Raw genomic sequence first — 24,679 nt, forward strand, 5'->3', positions numbered from 1 at the left:
TGTCACTGCCAAAGGGGGGTGACAATACAAATGTGCAGCAAACTCAGAGCTCCTTGGATCAAATTAAATAATTATGTGAGCAGGTCTGTTATTCAAATGACAATGGCTTTTAACACTTTGACAATGACACAGACAACTCATAAAAGAGAAATGCAAATGACCAATAAACACAGAATACCGGTTTGACCTAATTAGAAGTCAGAGAAATGTAATAAATCACATGCAAGATTAGCAATGATTTAAAATATATATATATGTATATATATATATATATATATATATATATATGGAAATGGCATTCTCATACACCACTGATGAATATACAAATTGGTACAATTTTTCTGAAATGCAATTTAGCAACATGAATCAAAAGCCCCCCAAAAGCACACAACCTTTGAGCCAGTAATTTCATAAGACTTTGCCTCACAGAAATAATCCAATAAGTAAAAATAAACCAAAAATGTAAAAAGAAAAAAAATGGAAATAACTTAATTGCCAATATTAGGAAACTGGTGTAATGTCCATACAATACGTAGATAACACAAAACAGCCATTTAAAATGATGTTGCAAAGATATCAAGACAAGAAAAGACAGTCATCATAGAGATTAAGCTAAATAGGTTACAAAATGGTATGATCTTATTTTTGTTAAAAAATGTGTAAATGCATATATTTGGTATATATATACATACGTACACATATATACACACATATGTGTGTGTGTGTGTGTGTGTGTATACATATATATATTTTTTTATTTTTTTCCTGTGTGTATACCAAATGTCTTCTTAGGCAAAATTTTGCTGATAATCTCGAGGTTAGTTTGTTTTCTTCATCCGTAATGAGTATTATGGCTTATGTATTTTTTCAAAGATTCTTTGACAAGGCAAAAAAATTGCACCTCAAGTTTACTTTCAAATTCTTTATTGTATACCAAGTAAGCTTAGGTTAGAACACACCTGCATTTTGGGTCTAGGAAGAGAATCCTGGGATACTAGATGCTATTTGATAACAATTTTATCCCAGACATGATGAATATATGGCCAGCTCTGCAGAACTTACTTTATAAAAGGATATGTCCCACAATCCACGTAGTTCTGGTAGGGCTGTTAGTCTTAGAGCCTGTTGTGCCACGGCAGCAGGAGACCCTGACCCAGACCTGGCCATTCATGGCACCCCACTACCTTCTCCACACTGGCTTGTCTAAGCATGCGGGCCAAGCATGGTCAACCAAAGCTTCTCCATGGAATCTGAAATATAAATGCTAAACAAGAACACTTCCTTCTCTTCTGAGATAAAACATTCTAAGGCCAACGTAAGCTAGTATGCCACCATATAGGAGCAAGGAATGGAAATAGAGAAAAAGCCCTGATACCATCCTTTGATCTCCTGAATCCAGATGTGTTTGAAGCCAGGTTACTCCAGACTTCGCAGTTATGTGAACCAATACATTCCACTTTTTGCCTTAAACTATTGTGACTAGGCTTTCTACCACTTGGAACCATAAGAGATGCAGTACGGCATGGATAAGGCAAAAGTAACTACACAAAAACCTGGTCTGAAAAGTGAAGTGCAAAATGGGAAACAAAAAATAAACATGTAAATAACTGAATATATGTTAAACGATGCCTCCGTAAGACCTGGGCAATCTCTTCCACATCTGAGTCACTTCTCAGTGACATGTGACACAACTGATGACTCCCACCTTCTTGAAACTCTTTCTTCACTTGGCTTCCAGATCATCACAATAACACTGCTGCCTTCCTTTCTGGCCATTCCTTGAATCTCCTTTGTGCTTCTTTCCTCCCTAGATGGCGGAGAACCTCTGTGCTCACACCTTGGTCCTCATGAATTTACGATATAATCTCATGCAGTCCCACTGCTTTAAAGTAATTTCATATAAAATAACTCCAAAACTTCTGTATTCAGCCCCAAGCTTTCCCCTGAGCTCCAGAGTCATTTATCAAACTGTCTAGCCAGAATCCCTACCTGGATTTGTTAGGGCCCTCAACTTTAATATATTCAAAACAGTTTTTGAGTTTGACACAAAATTTTGCACTTCCCCAAGAGTTCCTCTTCTCATTAAACAGCAGTTACACTAGCCAAATACCGAGAAGTCTTCTTTAACTTCCTCCCTGTCCCTGAATCCTAGTTATTCATTAAGTCCCGATGACTATCCCTTTAAATACATCCTGGATGCGCCACTTTTCCCCATCTCCAATACCATTAGCCCAGCCCAAATCACCACACTCTGTTGTCTGAACTACTGGGATAAGCACCAAACAAGTCCCTGCTTCTACTACTCCCCTCTGCAGTCTATACACTCAGCAGCCGGAACAAACTTTTAAAAATGTTAAGTCAGGTCATGTAACTATCCTCAAAACCTCTAATAGCTCTTCGCTGTTTTTAAAATACACAGCACTCGCCCCAATCTTCAAGGCTCCACGTGCTCTGGCTCCTGCTTTCTTTCAGACTTCATCTCCCACCACTCTCCCTTGCTTACCCTGTTCCAGCTATAAGCCAATCATCTTGCTGTTCCAACAAACACACTTTCTCCTGCCTCCACCTGGAATGCTCTTTGCCCAGATAGACACGGGGCTGGCTGCTTCTTGGATTGAGACTCAAGAGCACTGCTCTGTCTAAATGTCATTTCCTGAGAGAGTCCTCTTCTGAGCACCTAGTTGAAAGAGCGCTCCCTCATCCCCATCACTCTCTCCTATTACCCTGTTTTATTTTTCTTCATAACAGTTATCATTACCTGACATTATATAATTATTTACTGTCTTCTCTCACTACACGATAAGCCCCAAGAAGGCAGAATCCTAGAACAGTGCTGGGCACATAGCATATGTGGGAGAGAATGCGGAGAAGGGAAAGAGGAGAATGAATTAATTATGGCATTGTAAGCTGGTATAATCCTTTTAGTAAGTATCTTGAAAAAAACATACTAAAAGTCACAAAAACGTTCTTATCTACTACAGAATGGCTAGTAAGCTTGACCGGATATTTTCAGATGGCCTATTTTAATTCTTTCCCACGTGCCTCAGCACAGTCTGAGGCTGGATCTCTCCATGTCCCTAACTCCAGAGTAGCAGAAGAGGGTCAGCTCATCACTTATCCCTCTCCCCCGAGGTTGCTATAGCAGAAGGAGAAACATGTTGCTCATTGTTTGATTTCTTCCAAATATACAGACAAAATAATGGGAGTAGAATTAACACTGGTTCAAATACTATTTGAACCATCAGGAAACAACTTTTATTATAGCAAACTGTACCTATGGCTAAGATTACATTTGATTCCAGGTACAATATACAAACCACAATATACTTGCTATTTTAACGTTAACCATCTCGTGGCTCAGGATAACTTTTATATCCCCTTTTTTTCTAAAGGAGAGAAAAATCAAGGTAATCTCCTACAAGATAATTCCCAATACACAGACTAAAATTTTGCTGCTTCTTTTCTCCAAACAGCACTTTAACAAATACGTATACAGAGTCTTAGATTAAAGCAGACTATGCCTGATAATTTATCCTAACAAAATTAATTAAATGTTAATGAAGCATAATCTACATCTGCTTATAGCTACCAATGCATGTTAAAAGCAAGGTTAATAACAGGAAAACAGCGTTAAGTAATAAGGGTTTCCTTTTCTTAAAAAAAAAAAAAATGCTATTCTTTAGATGTATACCGGGTTGTGTTTAGAACTATTTGCCTGGCTCACAGGGAGACCTTTTTACTCAACATAATGCTTACTTCTCCTGGTCACAAATAACCAAACCACTAGTGGATATGAGACTTGAGCAGTGCCAGGGGTCCTTCCCAAGGAGTCTGAAATTGGAGCTGACACAGGCAGACGATCTGTGAGGCTGCCTCCCTCCCTCCCTCCCTGAACAGGCTAGTTCTGTAACATGTATGAGTAGATCGAGATGCTGACTGGAAAACTGAGGACGATGATTTGTGGACAGACAGAGTAATGAAGTAGATGCACGGAGACAAGTCGAGATGAGAAATGGAAACCAAATACTGCCTCAAATCCTGGTAGATTTCAAGTTCCTGGACCCAGATCTTTCTGAGAGCCCACTAAATTCCTCCTCTTGAATTCCTTGAGACATCCCTGTATCTTTCTAATAAATTCCCTTTTTGTTTAAGGTATTCTAAGCTTGTTTCTGTAAACTGTAATCAAAGATTCCAACATAATAATCTGGAAACAGTAATTATAGTAAGTTATTTCCCTCTATGTTTTAGTGTTTATTTTCTGGCATAATCCTTCACCATAACTGGAAACAAATCCACTAATACAGGGTAACAATGAGAATGTAACTTGAAAGGAAGTAGATTCAGAAAAGATAGTCTCCCGCAAAAGAAATAATTGAATAACTTCTCCCAAACATCCAAGGTCTAATGTCCCCTAGGAACAATGTCATGGAGGCTAGCAAACTTCTTCTGAACAACATCTGAGTACACACATTGCCCTGAGTAAATCCAAAAGAAAAAAACTAAGCCAAAGAAAATAGTGATTTTTTTTCATTAAGGCCAAGGAACTCTCTAGCAAGTACTAAAACAAATTTATTACAGTACCCAACAAAGGAGCAGGGTGGGAAACTTTCTAGAAATAGCAATTTTGCAGCTGTTGAGAAGGAGCAAATTGTCGGCAATTTATAAGAATGCTACCATGCCCATATGAGTACTATATTTAATAGCAGTAAAGTTTACTATCCATTCTTCGAATAAACAAGAACAATTATAAATTAATGCCAGCAAATTGAATTTAATTAATTGTAATGGTGAAAAAAAATCTGTAGGAAAAAGTACAACCGACTTTAGAAATACATTTTAAAATGTACAAATACTTACATTTTTTGCTGTCATGTCAAATTATATTCGATTTAAAATTCTGTAAAGCCATTAAAAAACAAAAATAAAAAAACTTTGTCTTCAGTAATTCTTTAAAAGAACATCCTGTTAAAAAAGGAAAAGAGGGAATAATAATGTAATAATAATAATAACAAGCAACATTTACGTCATACTTACTATAGTAATCCTCATACTAAAACTATAAAATATATACCATTTTAATCTTCATTTTCCAGATAAAAATGAGGGTTTAGAGAGGTTAAATATTTTGACCAAATCAACTTAGTTAACTCAGCTAACAAATGATAGCTCCTGGGCTTTGAAATATTATACTGTGTTGCTTTAGACAACCCATTGAAAGAACTGCCAAGGTTTCTAGGAGAAACAACAATTTCCAGGGCTGGGGCAGGAAATGTACAAGATAAATCTAGAACATTTTATTGCACCTAAAGTAAGTAAAGGCTCAAAAAATGATGGAGACATATCAAAGTATACAGGAGCCAGCTTAAAGGGCCTACAATTGGACAATTGAGCACCAAAGTATACATTGATAGTAACAGATTATAAGACTATAAACCTGTTGAATAAAATAGTATTCCAGGAGTCCATACTGATACAAACAAATAATGAGGAAGAAGGGAAAGCTCTTCTTGGCAATATAATGCCAACTAATAAATATAAAGAAATGATACAGTTCAAAACTCATAATTTGTGGTTTTATATAACTGATTAGGCAAGAATAATCAGAGATGCTGAAACTAGTGGATGAGAGCTGGTGAGAAAAATGATATTTACATAATCTTGAAATACCTCCTCACAAAATATGTATTTCAAATTTTACAGTGAAGAAACCTGACACACACCATTTTAGTCAAAATGATCAAAGCTACCAAGGGACTACCAACAATGGGACAAACCAACATCTGCATCTCCTCAAGTGCACTGAATGGATACAACAGTATTGCTTTTGAGGTATTTTCACCCAAAATGCATAATCTAACTCTAATTATGAGGAAATAATCAGAGAAATTTAAATTGAGGGACATTCTGTAAAATAATGGCTTGAATTCTTAAAAAATGTTAGTGTTATAGAAAAAAAAAGAAGCCTCAGAAACATTCCAGATTAAAAAAAAACTAAAGTCACATGAAAATTAAATTCAACCCATGATCCTGGACTGGCCTCCGGACCAAAAAAAAAATAAAAAATTTGCTATGAAGACCATTATTGGGGCGACTGGAGAAAATATAGTCCACAGACTGGATAATAGTATTGTTTCACTGTTACATTTCCTGCTTTTGATCACAGAATTGCGTGGTTTTGCTTTGTTTTTTTAACTAAGTGTCCTTGTTCTTAGAAAAAATACACCAAAATATTTAGGAGTGAAAAGGATGACAACAACTTACTTTCAAATGATGAAAAAAATAATAATCTGTATACATAGAGAAAGTGGGAATTATAAAGCATATGTGCCAAATGTTGACAATTGGTGAATCTGGGTAATGGGTATTCAGTAGTTCTTTGCCCTATTTTTACAACTTTTCTCTTAAAATTGAATTTCAAAATTAAAACTTTAATAGGACATTCAACGGGAAGGATAAAGTAAAACTTAATCAGAAAAGACCATAAAAAAATAGGGGCTTGAAAAAATGGAGGCTCCAAAATGTATTATATGTTAGAATTTGAATCCACAAGTAAAACTTTGTGGAAAAAGGAGATGTTTTTACTTTTCAATAAAACACCGAGTTCATGCTTTTTCAATGATAAAGAAAACAAATTTAAAAATCCAAGTAAGACCTGAACTACAATTCTGATTTTCGCTTTCCCACTGTAGCTGCAGATTTGTTCACAATGCCCATTATGACCTAATATGAAAATCACAGTTAACTGTTTTACAGTCATCAATTATGTATTTCCTCTTCAGTATTATAAATATGAAATAAATAATAAAGCACAAGTTCCTGACTACCAGACATACGAAAATTAAAACTAAGAATTTAAGGCTAAAATAAGTACTTCAATCTGAATGTTAATATTTTAACCAAGCTTGATCTAATAGATCTACATAAACTTCTGTACCTAACAGATATGAAACATCTCTTTAAAATCATATTTACAAAATTTGTCCTCATATAAAATCACCAAAGAAGTAGTAACAATTCAAAGAAGCAATATTACACAGCTTATGGCCTCTGATCACAATGTGATTAAATTAGGAATCAGCCATTTTTTAAAAAACGTTAAAAGTCATATATTCAGAAAATTAAAAATACTATTCCTCAAACAACCCATGAACTAAGGAAACTTGAAATATTTAGAACTGAACAACAATAAAAGTAATAAAACCTGTAACGTGCAGCTCAAACAGTACTTAGAGGTCAATTGTACTTCTTTTCATTCATTAAGCAACTTAAAAAGATCAGTGGGAGCTCAAAGGAAGAAGAAAAGAAAGAGCAAGAACTAATAGAAAAACAACAAAATAACACCTAGTTCTAAGTGTCTAGCTTGAAGTACGCCTCTAATAAAGAAAGCAGCATTGTTAGCAAAGTGGAAAGTGCATCGATTTTTTTTTTTTAATTTAGGCTGTCTCAGCTCTGACACTTATTAGCTGTGTGCCTTAACCTCTTTGAGTTTCAGTGTCCTCATCTGAAAAATAGGTATACCGAGATTTTCAGGATTCTACTAGAAGTAAATTAGATACAATGGAAGTGACCAAGTCAATGTGCCAAATGCCCTCCACGTAAACATTGAATACTCCTAACCACAAAAAATTCAATTTTAAATATTTTTCAGATTACCTAATGATTACCTAATTTTTCAGATTCCCTTCTAAAATGTAGTTATAAGAAAAAAACAATAGTCTTTTTCATCCAAAATACCTGTTAAATGTTAGAAACCTGCTATGTCTATTCAAAGCAGACATTGTTGCCTACCCAATATCGTTTTCCTCTTCTTCCTTAGGAGAAGTTGAAGGTGGCAATGTGCCCAACTAAAAATACTACATTCTCAGTCTCCCTTTTAGAGAGGCTGACCATATAATGGAATTCTAGCCAATGAAATATATGCAGACATTGGTGGGCTGGGCTACCAGATATGGCTAATAAATGTCCTTTTTCCCTTCTCCCCATTTCTTCATGTCCAGAGTATGGTTACAATGGCTCGAGCTGCTTGTCTCCTTGCATCTGCTTTATTACTATATTCAGTATTCAATAAGGCATTATTTTCCGAAGGGCTACGCTACTGAGTGGCATACCAGAGTGTTATTATTTCAGCACACTATAGCAATAGGCTACCAATAAAAACAGTGCCTAGTCACATTAATGAGCTCGACAAAACAAAACATAATTTTGTTTAATATTTCCTTTGTATCATCTCGCCAGAGACAGCACAAACTGGAACCTCTAAATGTTACCAAAATGATAAATGTTTGAAAGAAAGCCAAAGTGCATGAGTTTCTCGAGCAAATTTACCTTAACATACCTGTGCCTCAATTTCTTCATCTGTAAAACAGTAATAGTGTGTCTACTTAATTAAATGAGTCAAGACATGAAAAATTATTAAGATACTGCCGAGCACAAGGTTAGCACTCAAACAGTATTAGGGGAAAAGGCAATTCACTGATTTATGACAAATTAAGGTTTCTTCCTCCAAAATAAATAATACGTAATTCAGCATAAATCCTAAAACAAGAAAAAAGTGTTTTATTGTGGTTAAGAAAAACTCTCCTAAAATTAACAGGAACAGGCAATAACTTCATTCATTCATTTATTTATTCTTCCAGCAAACACTGAAAACCCCCTATGTGTAAGGCACCGGAGACATCCTAGTAGATGAGAGAACCAGTAAGCATAAACCTTCAAATATAAACTTAGATTACAAAAAATTACATTAAGATAAATGTTACAAAAAGAAATGGGATTGTGACAGAGAACTCGGCTTCATTCCATTAGAAATGAAGCAGTATGCTGTATTGGCTTTGACTGACAGCTTATAACCTTTTAATTTAAAAAATATATACATTTCTAAGCATTTTTAAAGTTTTTGTCTTTCTTTTACATTGTCTTTAAGCTAAAAATTATTTGCAATATATGATGACTTAAGCCAAGAGTCTAGAAAGTAAATAAACATGTCAGCAAATGTTTCAAGAAATTGCCATTTTTGGCAGTACGGCAATTCTCAAAAATAAACTGGTCATGTGCACTGATGCATTATGCTCTATCCAGACTCAACAATTGGACACTTCTTCCAGCCACCAAGTTTTCTGTGGTTAAAAAAATAAATCGGATTTCTTCTTCCACCTTCATGAACACATTATGTCAAGCTCAAAAAGTCAGTCTTTGTGACCCCACCATCTGCCATGATCTCTTGTCAGTTTCAGACAATGTAACTCCCACAGATGGTCTCGAAAAGCAAGCCCTTTTCCTTTCCAATCACAATTTAGCAGCTCTGGCCACAAAGCCTTTTAAAATAGTACAACATTATTCAAAATACAAGGAAAAAAGCAAAAATAATTGTGAATAAGTATGTAGAGCTGACATCACTTGAGTCGGGGTCTGCAGACTTTTTTAACACTGCTGGAAAAGACGCTACTAAAAATTAAATTTCAGCAAAGGCAGCATATTTAAAGGAAGACATTACTAATTTTAAATACATGCTCATGTTTTAAAGTTTGAAAAATATACAAAACAATAAAGTAAGAAACAAATATCAGCCATAATTCAACCTCTCAGAGTCAACTACAATAACTTTTGGCATAACTGTCTTCAGTATTCTCTTTCTATACTCTAACTTTTGATAAGTGGTATTAATTAGAAGATATTTCATAGAAAGTGATAGTATGTATCTTTTCCTTAGGTGATGAGCCTACCTAGGCACTCTCCTTAGTGCTTCATATGTATGATTTCATATAATTCATACCACAACTCTATCAGCTAAATATTATTACTGTTCTCATTTTACAGATGACAGACTAAGCTTTAGAAAGTTGAAGTAATTTGCCCAGTTAACTGTGTGAATGGTAAAGCCAGAATATCAACCCAGGATCTCAGACTAGCAGACATGTTCTTAACTACTATGCTGATTTACAAAATATATCTGGACTTGAGATACAATAAATATATCCTCAAAATATAACAAAATGTATAAATACTATTACAGTAAATCCATATAAAAAAGATAACTTACTATACTAAAAGAATCCTTTCATATAGGACAAGTCCTATGTCATTGGGTCAGGTTTTAACCCTTCTTAGGTCCTTCTTTTTTTAAATTTCAACACTAAACTGAAACTTTCTTTATCTTTTTGAATAGGTAGTATAAACTTCCTCGTTTATTTTACACAGTATTCCTTTACATCGTTATACCATAATTTATTTCACTAGTCCCCTACTGACGAATATTTAGAGTTGCTATTTCTAAACTGGTGACAGTGATCACATTTTAATGACTCAGTCCTTCATGTTTGATCTGGTCTTTCCTTAAAAACATGCTCCTCTGGCCTCAGGGCCTCTGCACATGCTGTTTTCTCCGCCTGGAATTTTCACCAATGGTTAACCCCACTCCCTTCAGATCTCTTCTCAAATATCACTTCCTCAGGAAAAACACTGTCCTGCCCCACTACCCAGTTTAGGTCAGGGATAGCTACTTAATGCTCTCCTTTCTCCGTTTACAGTACACATTGGGTTGTCACTACCTATTTATTTGTGTGATTATCAGAATGTGGTCTAACTCTGCCAACTACAGTGTAAGTTCCATGAGGGCAAGGACCCTATCTATTTTGTTCACTATTGTAATATCCAGCAGCGGCTGGATGGCTCAGTTGGTTAGAGCACAAGCTCTCAACAAGGTTGCGGGTTCAATTCCCTCATGAGATGGTGGGCTGTGCCCCCTGCAACTAAAGATTGAAAACGGTGACTGAATTGGAGCTGAGCTGCGCCCTCCACAACTAGACTGAAAAACAATGACTTGGAGCTGATGGGCCCTGGAGAAACACATAGTTCCCCAATATTCCCCAAATAAAACATTTATAAAAAATAAATAATAATGTCCAGTGTCTGGCACATAAGAGTCAGATAGTATTTGTTTTTTAAGAAATATTTATTAAATTAATTATATACTCAATATTTTATTTATTTCCATCCTTTAACAATATATGATAATCCCATTTAATATAACTTGGCAGCAAAAAATAAAATAAAACCATTTAAGACATTCACATCTGAAATGTTATTAAGCTATCTAGAATTTTGAGTGTCATTTTCTTACCATGAACAAAAAGTGTTTTGGAACCAGCCTTAGATCTGTGTTCATAATTTTTTTAAAAAGTTATTATGGAAAACCATTTTAATATGGTATATTTAATTTTGCTAATTTTTAAGGTAAAATGAAAAGTAGGCAAGAGTAAAATTTTAAAAACACTTTTATGTACTAAAAGCTGCTCTTTCATAGAACCATCAACATTCTATACTTTAAAAAAAATCATTGCTTTTATGTTCACTGCTCACTTTTTTTAATTGAAAAATAATTTTCCAGCCTCTCTACAGTGATAAAAAACCCGTTACTCCTAGAAGCAATGAGTAACAACCTTTAACAGTCTTCTACGTATGTGCAGTGAAATAATGAACCATTTTGTCTGAGCACTACTCATTCGTTTACTTATTCAATACTTACTGACGACCTTCCGGCGTGTCAAACACTAGGCTGAGCATTAAAGATACTGTGAGCAACGATGACACAGTCCCCGCCTTCACCAAGCCTACATTTTCACTAAAAAGGCAGGCACTGAATAATGAATTTCAACATCAATCACTCAATGACAATTACTGTAAGCGCTACTACAGAGACAAAAAAGATGCAAAGGAAGTATGTAAAATAAGGGACGGGGATTCTGGTGGTTTTAGAGATTTCTCTGAGGAAGTAAAGTGTGGGCTGAGCTCAACAAATAAACAAACTGAGTAAACCACTGGCAAAGAGAAAGGGGTACATCACAACCAGAGGAAGCAACCAACATAGGGGACAGCTCACAGGAAGAAAAACATACAGGAAATTCCAGGACCTGAAGAGAGATCTATGTAACTGAAAAAAAGGGCAAGAGGGAGGGCTGCTAAGAAACGAGGTTGGAAGCCAGATCAGGCAAGATGTGATTTTTAAAAAAATCAGATTAGTGGGAAGCCTCAGAAAGATTTTAAGTAGAGAACTGAACTAAGACTAAATTATGTTCAAAGATTAAGTAAAAATTATCTGTGTTTTAATTCTTTGAAAACCACCAATATCAATTATATTCTATAATTCTTTAGTGACTGAAACACTCATTTCTGGACCAAATCAGGTATGTTTATATTCACGATCTATAATTCATTAATCTAACAAACAACCTTAACCCATTGAAAAAACTCAAAGCTCAGAAAGAAGCAAAAAAAATGTCCCCAGTTCTCAAATTAGCTTTCATAAAACCAATATACTACATAGTTAACAACTCGAGTCCTTCCTTCACTTTATTAATTTTAATATAAAATTCTTATTAAATTTGCTTATCTTGATTTTCAGACACGAAACCAATTACACTCAGTAGAAAGGGAGCAAATGGGCCAGGTGATAGATAAGTACATGCACAAAGTAACTGACAACTGGCAGCTTAATTCTAAAGGAAAATTAGACATAGAATTATATTTCACCAAGTAAATTTACTAAAGTAGAATTCTACCCCCCACAAAAGAATTATTTCCTCATTCCCTGGCAAAACTGGATTAATGACATGTTCCTATACATGCTTCCACAATAAAACCTAAGGGATACTTTTGTTCCAAACATTTTCATAGATCATAGCATTTATTATTTGTCCGTAATTATTAATATTTAAAACAAAAGTCTAAGAGAGAAGATATATTTCTGCCCTGTCCAAAGAAGCAACATTAGAAGAAATCACCCAAATTTAGAACAAAATCACATTTCAAGATCCTGCCAAGAACCTAACAAAGGGTTCTTTTATAATATCAAGCAGTACAAGCCAAATTTTAAACCATTAATTCACTTACACCCAATGACTACATGGATTAGATCACTTGTGGCACACATGCTCTTTAGCCAAATCTCATTTCCAGATCAGCGTAGCTTTAGATTAGTAATACAAATGTTAAGACTTATCCTTTGTTGATCCATCACAACATGCTAGATGAGTTTTTAAAATCCCAATTGGGTATTAATATAAATTTACACATAAAGTACTATATAGAGAACTATGCAAGCACAAAATGTTCAATTTACCCATGAGGCCAAGAAGACAAAAATGAGGGCAATCAAAAAGAAGCAATCTATGAAAAAAATAGCATAATTTCTAATTCTCCTTTAGAATACCACTGAACTTATATAAATGCCTAATGTTTATTCAAATGAAAATAAAAGTTTTATAAACAGCATCATAAGAGCTATTTATTATGCAATTCCTCAAAATAACCATACAGAATAGTTATGTCCATTTTACATGAGGGAAAATTGAGTCAGGGAGCTTAAATAACTTATCCAAGGTCATATAGAACTAAAATGTACAATAAAGTTTAGACAAATGTTACTATATACATGTTCCACATCATAAAAAACTAAATTTCAAGCAGTTTTCATTTTAAAGTAATGTAAGACTTTTAAAACATATTAAAGGGCGTTTCTGTTATTTGTAAATGTTGAAAAATACAAATTAAGTATTATATACTTTTAAATGATCTAAAAGAGACTTCTGGAAAACTGGCACAGTATAAGATCATTTGTCTTATTTGCATGAGCACCCTAGCCATTTAAAAATAAAAGTTATGTGATAGTTATTTTTAATTTATTTGTTAATACATTAACGTTTGTAAAAAAAATTAATTAAAAAAGAGAGCGGAAAGCCAGAGAGTACAAAGGTGCACAGTAAAATGTCATTCTGCCTATTTCCCTCCTACGCCAATTACACCTCTGCATAGACAGTCACAATACTTATGGATCTTATGCCTCAGCCCAAGTTAGCATATATTAATACAAGTAATACAAAAACATTCTCGTATTCTCATTTTTAAAAAAGCTGAATATTTAACTCTGTATCTTGCTTTTTTACACTTAACAATATAACATTCAGATCTTGCCAAATCAGTACAAAGAGAGTATCTTCTTTTCCTTTTACAGCTGCCTAATATTCTGTTATATGAACATAACATTATTTACTCAGTTCCCTTTTGTTAGAATTTGGGTTTCCAATCTTTTGTTATTATAAACAATGGTTCTGTGAATACCCTTATACATATGGAATTGGAATTTCACATGTGGAATCCTTTGATCTAATGCCATATACACACACACACACACACACACATATATATATATACATATATATATATATATATATATATATATATATATATATATATATATGTATTTTTTTTCATTTAATTTAAATGTGTTTTTCCAGGACCCATCAGCATCAAGTCAAGTACGTAGTTGTTTCAATCTAGTTGTGGAGGGCGCAGCTCACAGTGGCCCATGTGGGGATCGAACCGGCAAGCTTGTTGTTAAGAGCACTGTACTCTAACCAACAGAGGTAACTAGCCACCCGTAATGCTATATATATTTTTAAAGATATTGCTAAATTGTCCTCCATAGGTGTTGAGGAAATTTGCACTCCAACCAGTAGTATACAAAAATAATTATTTCTCCATAGCCTACTCAGTACAGTCTGTTTCTTAGTATGTTTATTCAATAGGTTTTTTTAAAACGGAATTTGCTTGCAATTTTATTTTGTCCTTCTTTTTCAGAGTTTGATTACTTGTCTAGTTTTTCAATTTGAACTCTGCGATATGCATCTCCTATTCCAGGGGGGAAAAAAACAACTGTCTGTGTTTTTACTGGATTATGTCAATCCTCCCTAAATTAATTTAATATATAAGTTTCACATTTTCAAGTTTTTGAGTCTTCTTATCTAAGAACATAGTGTATATTTCCACTTACTCAAATTTACTTCTACATCCTTCAGTGGTATTTAAAATTTTGTCCTTTTATAGGTGTTATGGGTTAAACTGTGTCCCCCCCAAAAGACAAGTTCAAGTCCTAACCCATGGTACCTGTGAATGTGGCCTTATTTGCAAATATGATCTTTGCAGGTGTAATCAAGTTAAGACGAGGTCATACTGAAATCAGGATAAGCCCTAAGCCATTATGACAGGTGTTCTTTATAGAAAAGAAGAGATAAACACAAAGACACAAAGGGAAGTCAGCCACATGAAGAGAGTTGGAAGCAGAGAAGATTGTGCTGCCACAAATCAAGAAATGCCTGGGACTATTAGAAGTAGAAAGAGGCGAGAAAGGATCCTCCCCTAAAGGCTTCAGGAGGATGGTCCTGCCAATACCTTGATTGAGGACTTCCAGCCTACAGAACAGTGAGCAAATAGATTTCTGTTGTTTTAAGCCACAGTGTGTGGTACTTTGTTATGGCAACCTTGGGAAACTAATGCAGTGGGTTTACATATTTCTTGTTATAGTTATTCCTACATTTTGGGTTTGGTTTTTTTTTGGAGGGGGGGCGGTTAGCTGGTGGTTTTTCCTATTATACATGGAATTCTCCATCCTGTCTTCCAAGCTGTATGAATATAAGCAAGTTACAGATTTCTACTTATTAATTTTATATTAATACCTCACCACATAACTAAATTCTCTTAGTGTCTGTAACAGTTTTTCAGCTGACCCTTTTGGATTTTTCAGGTATAAAATTATATGAAAACAGGGACTGTTCCAACAAAAGGATATAACCCTTGTAAACATTTATGCTCCCAACATAGGAGCACCTAAACATATAAAGCAAATATTGACCAACATAAAGGGAGAGATCGACAGTAATACAATCACAGTAGGGGACTTTAACACCCTATTCACACCAATGGACACTACCAGACAAAAAAAATCAACAAGGAAACAGTGGCCTTAAATGACATACTAGATCAGACGCATTTACTTGATATTTTTAGAGCATTTCACCCCAAAGCAGCAGAATATACATTCTTTTCAAGTACACATGGAATATTTTCCAAGACAGACCATATGTTAGGCCACAAAACAAGTCTTGATAAATTTAAGAAGATTGAAATCCAGCATTGTGGTCTTCTCTGACCACAATGGTACGAAACTAGAAATCAACTACGAAAAAAAACACAAAAAACAAAACCTGAAAAACACACAAACACATGGAGGCTAAATAATATGCTACTAAGTAATGAATGAGTCAACAATGAGATCAAAGAAGGAATCAAAAGATCAAAAGATACCATGAGACAAATGAAAATGAAAATGACCCAAAATCTATAGGACACAGCGAAAGCAATCCTAAGAGGAAAATTCAGAGCAATACAGGCCTACCTCAAGAAACAAGAAAAATCTCGGGGGCAGCCAGATGGCTCAGCTGGTTAGAGCATGAGATCTTAACAACAGGGTTGCTGGTTCGATTCCCACATGGGTCAGTGAGCTGCACCCTCCGCAACTAGATTGAAGGACAACAACTTGGAGCTGATGGGCCCTGGAGAAACACACTGTTCCCCAATATTCCCCAGTAAAATTTATTTTTTTTTAAAAAGTCATGGTTTAAAAAAAGAAAAAACAAGAAAAATCTCAAATAAACAATCTTACTTTACACTTGCAAGGAACTAGAAAAAGAATAACAAAGCCCAAAGTGAGTAGATGGAAGGAAATAACAAAGATCAGAGTGGAAATAACAAAATAGAATCTTAAAAAAAAATACAAAAGATCTATGAAACCAAGTTCTTTGAAAAGATAAATAAAATTGATAAACTTTTAACCAGACTCATCAAGAAAAAAATAGATTGAGGACCTAAATAAATGAGAAATAAAAGGGAAGTGACAACTGACACCACAGAATTACAAAGGATTATGAGAAAAATACTACAAACAATTACATGCTAGTAAATTGGAAAATCTGGAAGAAATGGATAAATTCCTAGAAACATACAATCGTCTAAGACTGAATCAAGAAGAAACAGAAAATCTGAACTGACCAACTACTATTAACTAAATTGAATCAGTAATCAAAAAACTCCCAACCAACAAACACGTGAATTTTACCAAGCATTCAAAGAAGAATTAACACTGATCCTTCTCAAACTATTTCAAAGAATTCAAGAAGAAAGTTCCCAAGCTCATTTTATGAAGCCACCATTACCCTGGTTCCAAAACCAGACGAAGACATTATAAAAAAAAGGAAATTATAGACCGATATCCCTGATGAACATAGATGTAATAATCCTCAACAAAACATTAGCAAACCAAATTAAGCAATACATAAAAAGATCATACACCATGATCAAGTGGGATTTATTCCTGAGATGCTAGGTTGGTTCAATACCTGCAAATCAATTAACATGATACACCACATAAACAAAGTGAAAGATAAAAATAATATGATCATATCAATAGATGCAGAAAAAGCATTTGACAAAATCCAGCATCCATTTATGATAAAAACCCTCAGCAAAGTGGGGATAGAGGGAACATAACTCCACATAATAAAGGCCACATATAACAGTATGATGTGAGCCCACCGCTCACATCATACTCAACAGGGAAAAGCTAAAACCATTCCCCTTAAGATCAGGAACAAGACAAGAATGTCCACTTTCACCACTTTTATTCAACCTAGTACTGGAAGTCCCAGCCACAGCAATCAGACAACAAAAAGAAATAAAAGGTATCCAAATTGGAAAGGAAGAATTAAAACCGTCATTTTTTGAGAATGATATACTATACAAAGAAAACCCTAAAGATTCCACCAAAAACTATTAGAACTGATAAATGAATTAAATAGCAAGATACAAAATTAACATTCAGAAATCAGTTGCATTTTTATACACCAATAATGAACTGTTAGAAAGAGAAATTAAGAAAACAATCCCATTTACAATTGCATCAAAAAAACATACAAACAAAAAACCCTAGGAATAAATTTAACCAAGGAGATAAAAGACCTGCACTCGGAAAACTATTAAGACACTGAAGAAGATACAAATAAATGGAAGCTTATACTGTGCTCATGGACATCATTAAAATGTCCATGCTACCCAAACCAATCTATAGATTCAATACAATGCCTATACAATACCAATGGTATTTTTCACAGAACTAGAACAAATAATCCTAAAATATGTGAAACCATAAAAGACCCCGAATAGCCACAGCAATCTTGAAAAAGAAGAACAAAGTTGGAGGTATCACAATATCTGACATCAAACTATACTACTAGGCTATAGTAATCAAGACAGCATGGCACTGGCATAAAAAGACACATATGAGGTCTGATAATTAAGTTCGCGAACTCGTTGCAACGCTATTAGTTTTTTTTTTATACCAGAGGGATTATTCATTATGAATTTGTACCAACAGGACAAACAGTTAACCAAGTTTACTATTCGGAAGTGCTGAAAAGGCTGCGAGAAAAAGTTAGACGACCTGAACTTTTTGCCAAAAATTCATGGCTCTTGCATCATGACAATATACGGCACTGTCTGTGAGGGAGTTTTTAGCCAGTAAACAAATAACTGTATCAGAATACTTCTTTCTTCACCGAAGATAAAGGAAATACTGAAAGGAAGACATTTTGATGACATCAAGGGTAATACAACAGCTCTGATGGCCATTCCAGAAAAAGAGTTCCAAAATTGCCTTGAAGGGTGGACTAGGCTTTGGCATCGGTGCACAGCTTCCCAAGGGGAGTACTTTCAAGGTGACCGCAGTGATATTTGGCAATGAGGTATGTAGCACTATTTCTAGGATGAGTTTGTGAACTTAATTGTCTGACCACGTAGATCAATGGAACCAAATAGAGGGCCCAGAAATAAACCCATATCTATAACGTCAATTAATCTATTACAAAGGAGGCAAGAATATACAATGGGGTAAAGACAGTCTATTCAATAAATGGTGCTGGGAAAACTGGACAGATACATGCAAAAAAAAAAAGAAACTGGACCACCTCTTACACCATATACAAAATTAAACTCAAAATGGATTAAAGACTTAAATGTAAGACCTGAAACCATAAAACTCCTAGAAGAAAACACAGGCAGGAAACTCTGATATTGCTCTTAGTAATATTTTTCCTGATATGTCTCCTCAGGCAAGGGAAACTGGTAATACATCAAACTAAAAAGTTTTTGCACAGCAAAGGAAACCATCAACAAAATGGAAAGACAACCTACTGAATGGGAGAAGATATTCAACAACGATACATTCATAAGGGGTTAATAGTTAAAATTTATAAAGAACTCATACAACTCAACACCAAAAAACAACAACAACAAAAAAACAATCCAATTAAAAAAATGAGTGAAGGGGGTCAAATACATGGTGATGGAAAGAGAACTGACTCTGGGTGATGAACACACAATGTGATATACAGATGATGAATTTTTGACTTGTACACTTGAAACCTATGTAATTTTACTAACCACTGTAATCCCCAATAAACGTAATTAAAAAAAAATAAAAGGTGGAAAAAAATGGGCAGAGGACCTGAATAGACATTTCTCCAGAGGACATACAGATGGCCAACAGACACATGAAAGGATGCTCAACATCAGTGACCATCAGAGAAATGCAAATTAAAACTACAATGAGATAAACACCTCATACCTGTCAAAATAGAAATCATCAATAAATCAACAAAGTAGCAAGTGATGGTGAGGATGTAGAGAAAAAGGAACCCTTGTGCACTGTTGGTGGGATTGCAAATTAATGCAGTCACTACGGAAAACAGTATGAAGGTGCCTCAAAAATCTAAAAATAGCACTACTACATTATGACCCAGCAATTCCACTCTGGGTATCTATCCTAAGAAATCCAAAACACTAATTTGAAAAGATATAGGCACCCCTATGTTCACTGCAGCATTATTTACAATAGCCAAGATACGGAAGCAACCCAAGTGCTCATTGACAGATGATTGGATAAAGAATATGTGGTACATGTATACAATGGAATATTACTTGGCCATTAAAAAAAGGATGAAATCCTACCATTTGCAACATGGATGGAACTGAAAAGTATTATGCTAATTGAAATAAGTCAGACAGAGAAAAACCCATACCATATGATCTCACTTATATGTGTAATCTAAACAAAATACATGAACAAAAGAGAAACAAACAAAACAGAACAAGCCAAACCCATTCACAGATGCAGGGAAAAAGCTGATGGTTGCCTGATGAAGGGGAATTGGGGGGTAGGGTGAAAAAGGTTAAGAGATTAAGAAGTACAAAGTGGTAATTATGGAATAGTCATGGGGATGTACAGCATAGGGAATATAATCAATAATATGGTAATAACTATGTATAGTGCCAGGTGGGAACTAGACTAGTCAGGGGGATCACTTCGTAAATTATATAAATGTCTAGCCACTATGCTGTACACCTGAAACTAATATAAAATAATACTGAATGTCAACTGTTATTGAAAAACGTAAAAAGGGCAATAAGTGGTCCAGATTTCCAGGTATAAAACAAGTCATGGAGATGTAACATACAGCTTAGGGAATATAGTCAATAATATTGTGACAGCATGGTACAGTGTAAGATGGCTGCTGGTCTTATCATGGTGTTCACTTCTTTAGGTATATAAATGTTTAATGATTATGGTGTACACCTGAAACTAATATACGAGTAATACTGTATATTAGCTGTATTTTAATAAAAATCTTTCTTAAAAAGTTTAAGAAAACCAAGTAGAATTTTTCATAATACAATTTTAAATGTTTCTTATGAATATTTTAAAGTCTATTACTTTTAATAATTGTAAAAGACTAAATAAAAGAATTGCAATAATATAAAAAATATACAGAGGGTGACAAAAAATGTATACACATTTTAAGAAAGGAAAAAACTGTATTAAAATTACGCTGATGGTAACCACTTTGGGCACCTCTTGTAATTGCAGAAGTCAAACGTGACTTGTATTCATCTTTTGTTATCCATGTCTATTGAGTATTGTAATTTCAATACAGTTTTTCCTTTCTTAAAATGTGTATACATATTTTTGGCACCCTCTGTATATTGATACCAATACCATGTATTCAGAAAAATGAGGAAAACCAGACTTCTTCATACGATCTAATGGTAGAAAGATTGGTACAATCTTTATGGAAGGTAACTTCACCAGACATATAAATTATAAAAGCATATATTATGAGTTTTTCTCTATAGTCATGTGTAACTATATATACATATACATGTATACACACACACACACACACACACACACACACAAGGATACTATGGTGTCATTTTTTTACATGCATGTGCATATTTTATTTTTAAAAAATTTCTATTATAGTTGACATACAATATTATATGAGCTTCAGGTACGCAACATAGTTATTCAACATTTAAATACCTTACAAAGTAATCACTGCTATAAATCTAGTAATCATGTCACTGTACAAAGTTATTACAATACTATTGACTATATTCTCTATGCTGTACATACATTACATCTTCGTGATATATATATATATATATATATATATATATATATTTTTTTTTTTTTTTTTTTTTTTTTTTTTTTTTAAAGATTTTATTGGGGAAGGGGAACAGGACTTTATTGGGGAACAGTGTGCACTTCCAGGACTTTTCTCCAAGTCAAGTTGTTGTCCTTTCAATCTTAGTTGTGGAGGGTTCTGTTCAGCTTCAAGTTGTTGTTCTTTCAGTCTTAGTTGTGGAGGGCACAGCTCAGCTCCAGGTCCAGTTGCCATTGCTAGTTGCAGGGGGCACAGCCCACCATCCCTTGCGGGAGTCGAACCGGCAACCTTTGTGGTTGAGAGGACACGCTCCAACCAACTGAGCCATCTGGGAGCTCAGTGGTAGCTCAGCTCAAGGTGCCGTGTTCAATTTTAGTTGCAGGGGGCGCTGCCCACCATCCCTTGCGGGAGTCGAGGAATTGAACTGGCAACATTGTGGTTGAGAGCCCGTGCTCCAACCAACAACTGAGCCATCCGGGAGGGAGCTCAGCTCAACGTGCCGTGTTCAATCTTAGTTGCAGGGGGCAGAGCCCACCATCCCTTGCGGGACTTGAGGGATTGAACTGGCAACCTTGTGGTTGAGAGCCCACTGGCCCATGTGGGAATCGAACCGGCAGCCTTCGGAGTTAGGAGCACGGAGCTCTAACTGCCTGAGCCACTGGGCCAGCCTTCGTGATATATTTTTTTATAACTGGAAGTTTGTACCTCTTATTCCCCTTCACATTTTTCAACCATCCCCCTATCCACCTCCCTCCTGGCAACCATCAGTTTGTTCTCTATAAGTCTGTGTCTGTTGTATTTTGTTTTGTTTTTTAGATTCCATATGCAACTGAAACTATACAGTATTTATTAGTCTGACTTATTTCACTTAGCATAATACTCTCTAGGTCCCCCTGTGTTGTCACAAATGGCAAAATTTCATCCTTTTCTATGGCTAAGTAATGTTCCATTACATACACACACACACACACACACACACACACACACACACACACACACACACACATCTATACATATACCGTGTTTCCCCGAAAATAAGACTTAGCAGGACCATCAGCTCTAATGTATCTTTTGGAGCAAAAATTAATATAAGAGCAGGTCTTATATTAATTTTTGCTCCAAAAAGCGCATTAGAGCTGATGGTCCATCTAGGTCTTATTTTTGGGGAAACATGGTACACACACACACACACACACACACACACACAACATCTTCTTTATCCATTCATCTATCTATGAATACCTATGCTGCCTCCATATCTCAGCTATCTTGAATAAAGCTGCGATGAACATAGGGGTGCATATATCTTTTCAAATTAGTGTTTTTGTTTTCTTCAGATAGATACCCAGGGTGGAATTGCTGGGTCCACTAAGGTATCATTTTTATAGCAAAAGACAAACTTAATTGTTTACCAACAGTAGACTGGTTAAACAAATCATGGCCTAGAAAAAGAAATGAGGGAGCTCATAGTGTACTGATATAGAATGACCTTCAATATAAAGTGGCCAGTGAAAAGAAGCAAGTTATAGAGAAGTATGTGTACCATACTAGCATTTACATAAAAGGACTAAGTCTTAGTTAAAGAAACTGGCAGGATATATGGCAAAGAGTGGGAAGAACACATTTCTTTTCTTTTCTTTGATTAATTTTAATGAAATGGTAGGATGAGCTACTTACACCCTTTATACATTTTGTATTTTATACTGTAAACACAAACTACCTATATAACACACTAACTTAATTTTTTAAATTCTGTATTTTCAAAAAAAATTATGTATTTTCCCTCAGACAGAAACAATACTTCTGCTTCCATAGTCTAAGTAGAAACAATCATCTGAGCTATAGAGAGACAGGGTATGATTTTTGTTATGTCGTAGATAGAATCCTCTCTTAAGGAGCTTGAAAACACACAATTATTATATTATAATCAAATTTTGTATAAAGAAAAGTATTTTTCTACGACAGGATAGAGAACTAAACAAGACCAAATTCACTAAATTTGACACATAATGCAAGTTAGCCAGCTACATGTGGGAGTCCCAGATAAAATTCTAGAAACACAGTTTTTAAAAAGCCAGAAGGTGGCGGTATCACTACATTCAAGTCTCACTGGTACCAATACCTAAGTCCTTTGTTAGTAAGGAACCTGTTTTTCCTCTTCTTTGTCTCTCGTTGCCCTTCTGCATTCCCGCCTATATTTACCTATCCGTCTACTCTTCACCCATGATATGAAACTGAAATAAACATCAGTGGAAAGAGAAGCTAGAAGAAATTCCTGAGTTTATAATAATACTATTTTAAATGAATATAATATAATTAAAATGTATTGTAAAGTTGTGTTAAATATGAACACACAAGTTTATATCCATTCTCTCCCAAAACTACACTAAAATGATGATGATGAAGGACTAAAAAAGGATAAACCCATCATAAAACATATATGCATATAATAACATGAAAGGAGAGATAAGCTGATGAGAGACATAAATAAAGCTTTATTGAAGCCATTTAGAGGACTGCTGAATAGTAGTTGGCTTGGTAAAACAGAATGAGCCAAACGTCATGCATGTGAGGGTGTGGGTGGGTATGAAACCAATAAGAAGCAAGCACACCAGAGAGGCTTAAGAATCGAAGGTAGGGGCCTGAGTTGGGGCTGAAAATAGGAAATGATGAAGTTTGAATACGGAAGTTTTCACCCAGAAGCCTTACCATGTTGCCAAGAAATTGCCTCTTCTGCACCCCAACAGAGACAAGTGGTTTACCTTCCTAAGACACAAAACCAGACAGGATGTAGAAACCAGGTACACACAAGGGTTGTGTGTCAGATCATACCACAGAGACGAAATGAAGATTTACATGCTGAACAGTGGACTTCACTTCTCTTCCCCAAATCAGCTTCCAGAAAACAGGCTAATCAAGCAGGGGTCTAGCAGATTCCTCCATGGGAAATCTGACCCAAGAGCAAAGACCTACCATCACTCACTCAATCACCCTGTGTTAAGACTTGCAGTTAAAGAAACAAACTCATAGATACAGAGAACAAAGTGATGGTTGCCAGATGGGAGGGAGGTTGAGGGGCTGGGTGAAAAAGGTGAAGGGATTAAGAAGTACAAATGGTAGTTACAAAATAGTCACAGGGATATAAAGTACAGCACAGGGAATACAGCCAATAATATTGCAATTGCTATGTATGGTGTCAGGTCGGGGTACCAGACTTATCGTGGAGATAACTTCGTAAGTTATAGAAATGTCTAACCACTATGCTGTAACACCTGAAACTAATATAATAT

At 35.1% G+C, this 24,679-nt stretch overlaps 1 protein-coding gene across 6 annotated transcripts in view; it reads right to left on the bottom strand.

The window, feature by feature from the left end:
* TFDP2 (transcription factor Dp-2) overlaps positions 1-24,679 on the bottom strand; it is a 180,239-nt gene that overhangs the window by 142,266 nt on the left and 13,294 nt on the right. For 5 of the 6 annotated variants that reach the window (XM_074312942.2, XM_019747143.3, XM_019747140.3 and 2 more), the window contains exon 2: positions 4,858-4,962. The exons of the other annotated variant lie outside the window; for it this stretch is intronic. In XM_074312942.2, coding sequence (XP_074169043.1) covers positions 4,858-4,872 — 15 coding nt within the window. In that variant the 5' untranslated portion in view covers positions 4,873-4,962. The remainder of the gene's footprint in view (positions 1-4,857; positions 4,963-24,679) is intronic. 6 annotated transcript variants of the gene reach the window in all.

This window comes from Rhinolophus sinicus, chromosome 5, assembly GCF_057876585.1.
Source record: "Rhinolophus sinicus isolate RSI-liver-muscle chromosome 5, RSI-T2T, whole genome shotgun sequence".
NCBI classification, from domain to species: Eukaryota; Metazoa; Chordata; class Mammalia; order Chiroptera; family Rhinolophidae; genus Rhinolophus; species Rhinolophus sinicus.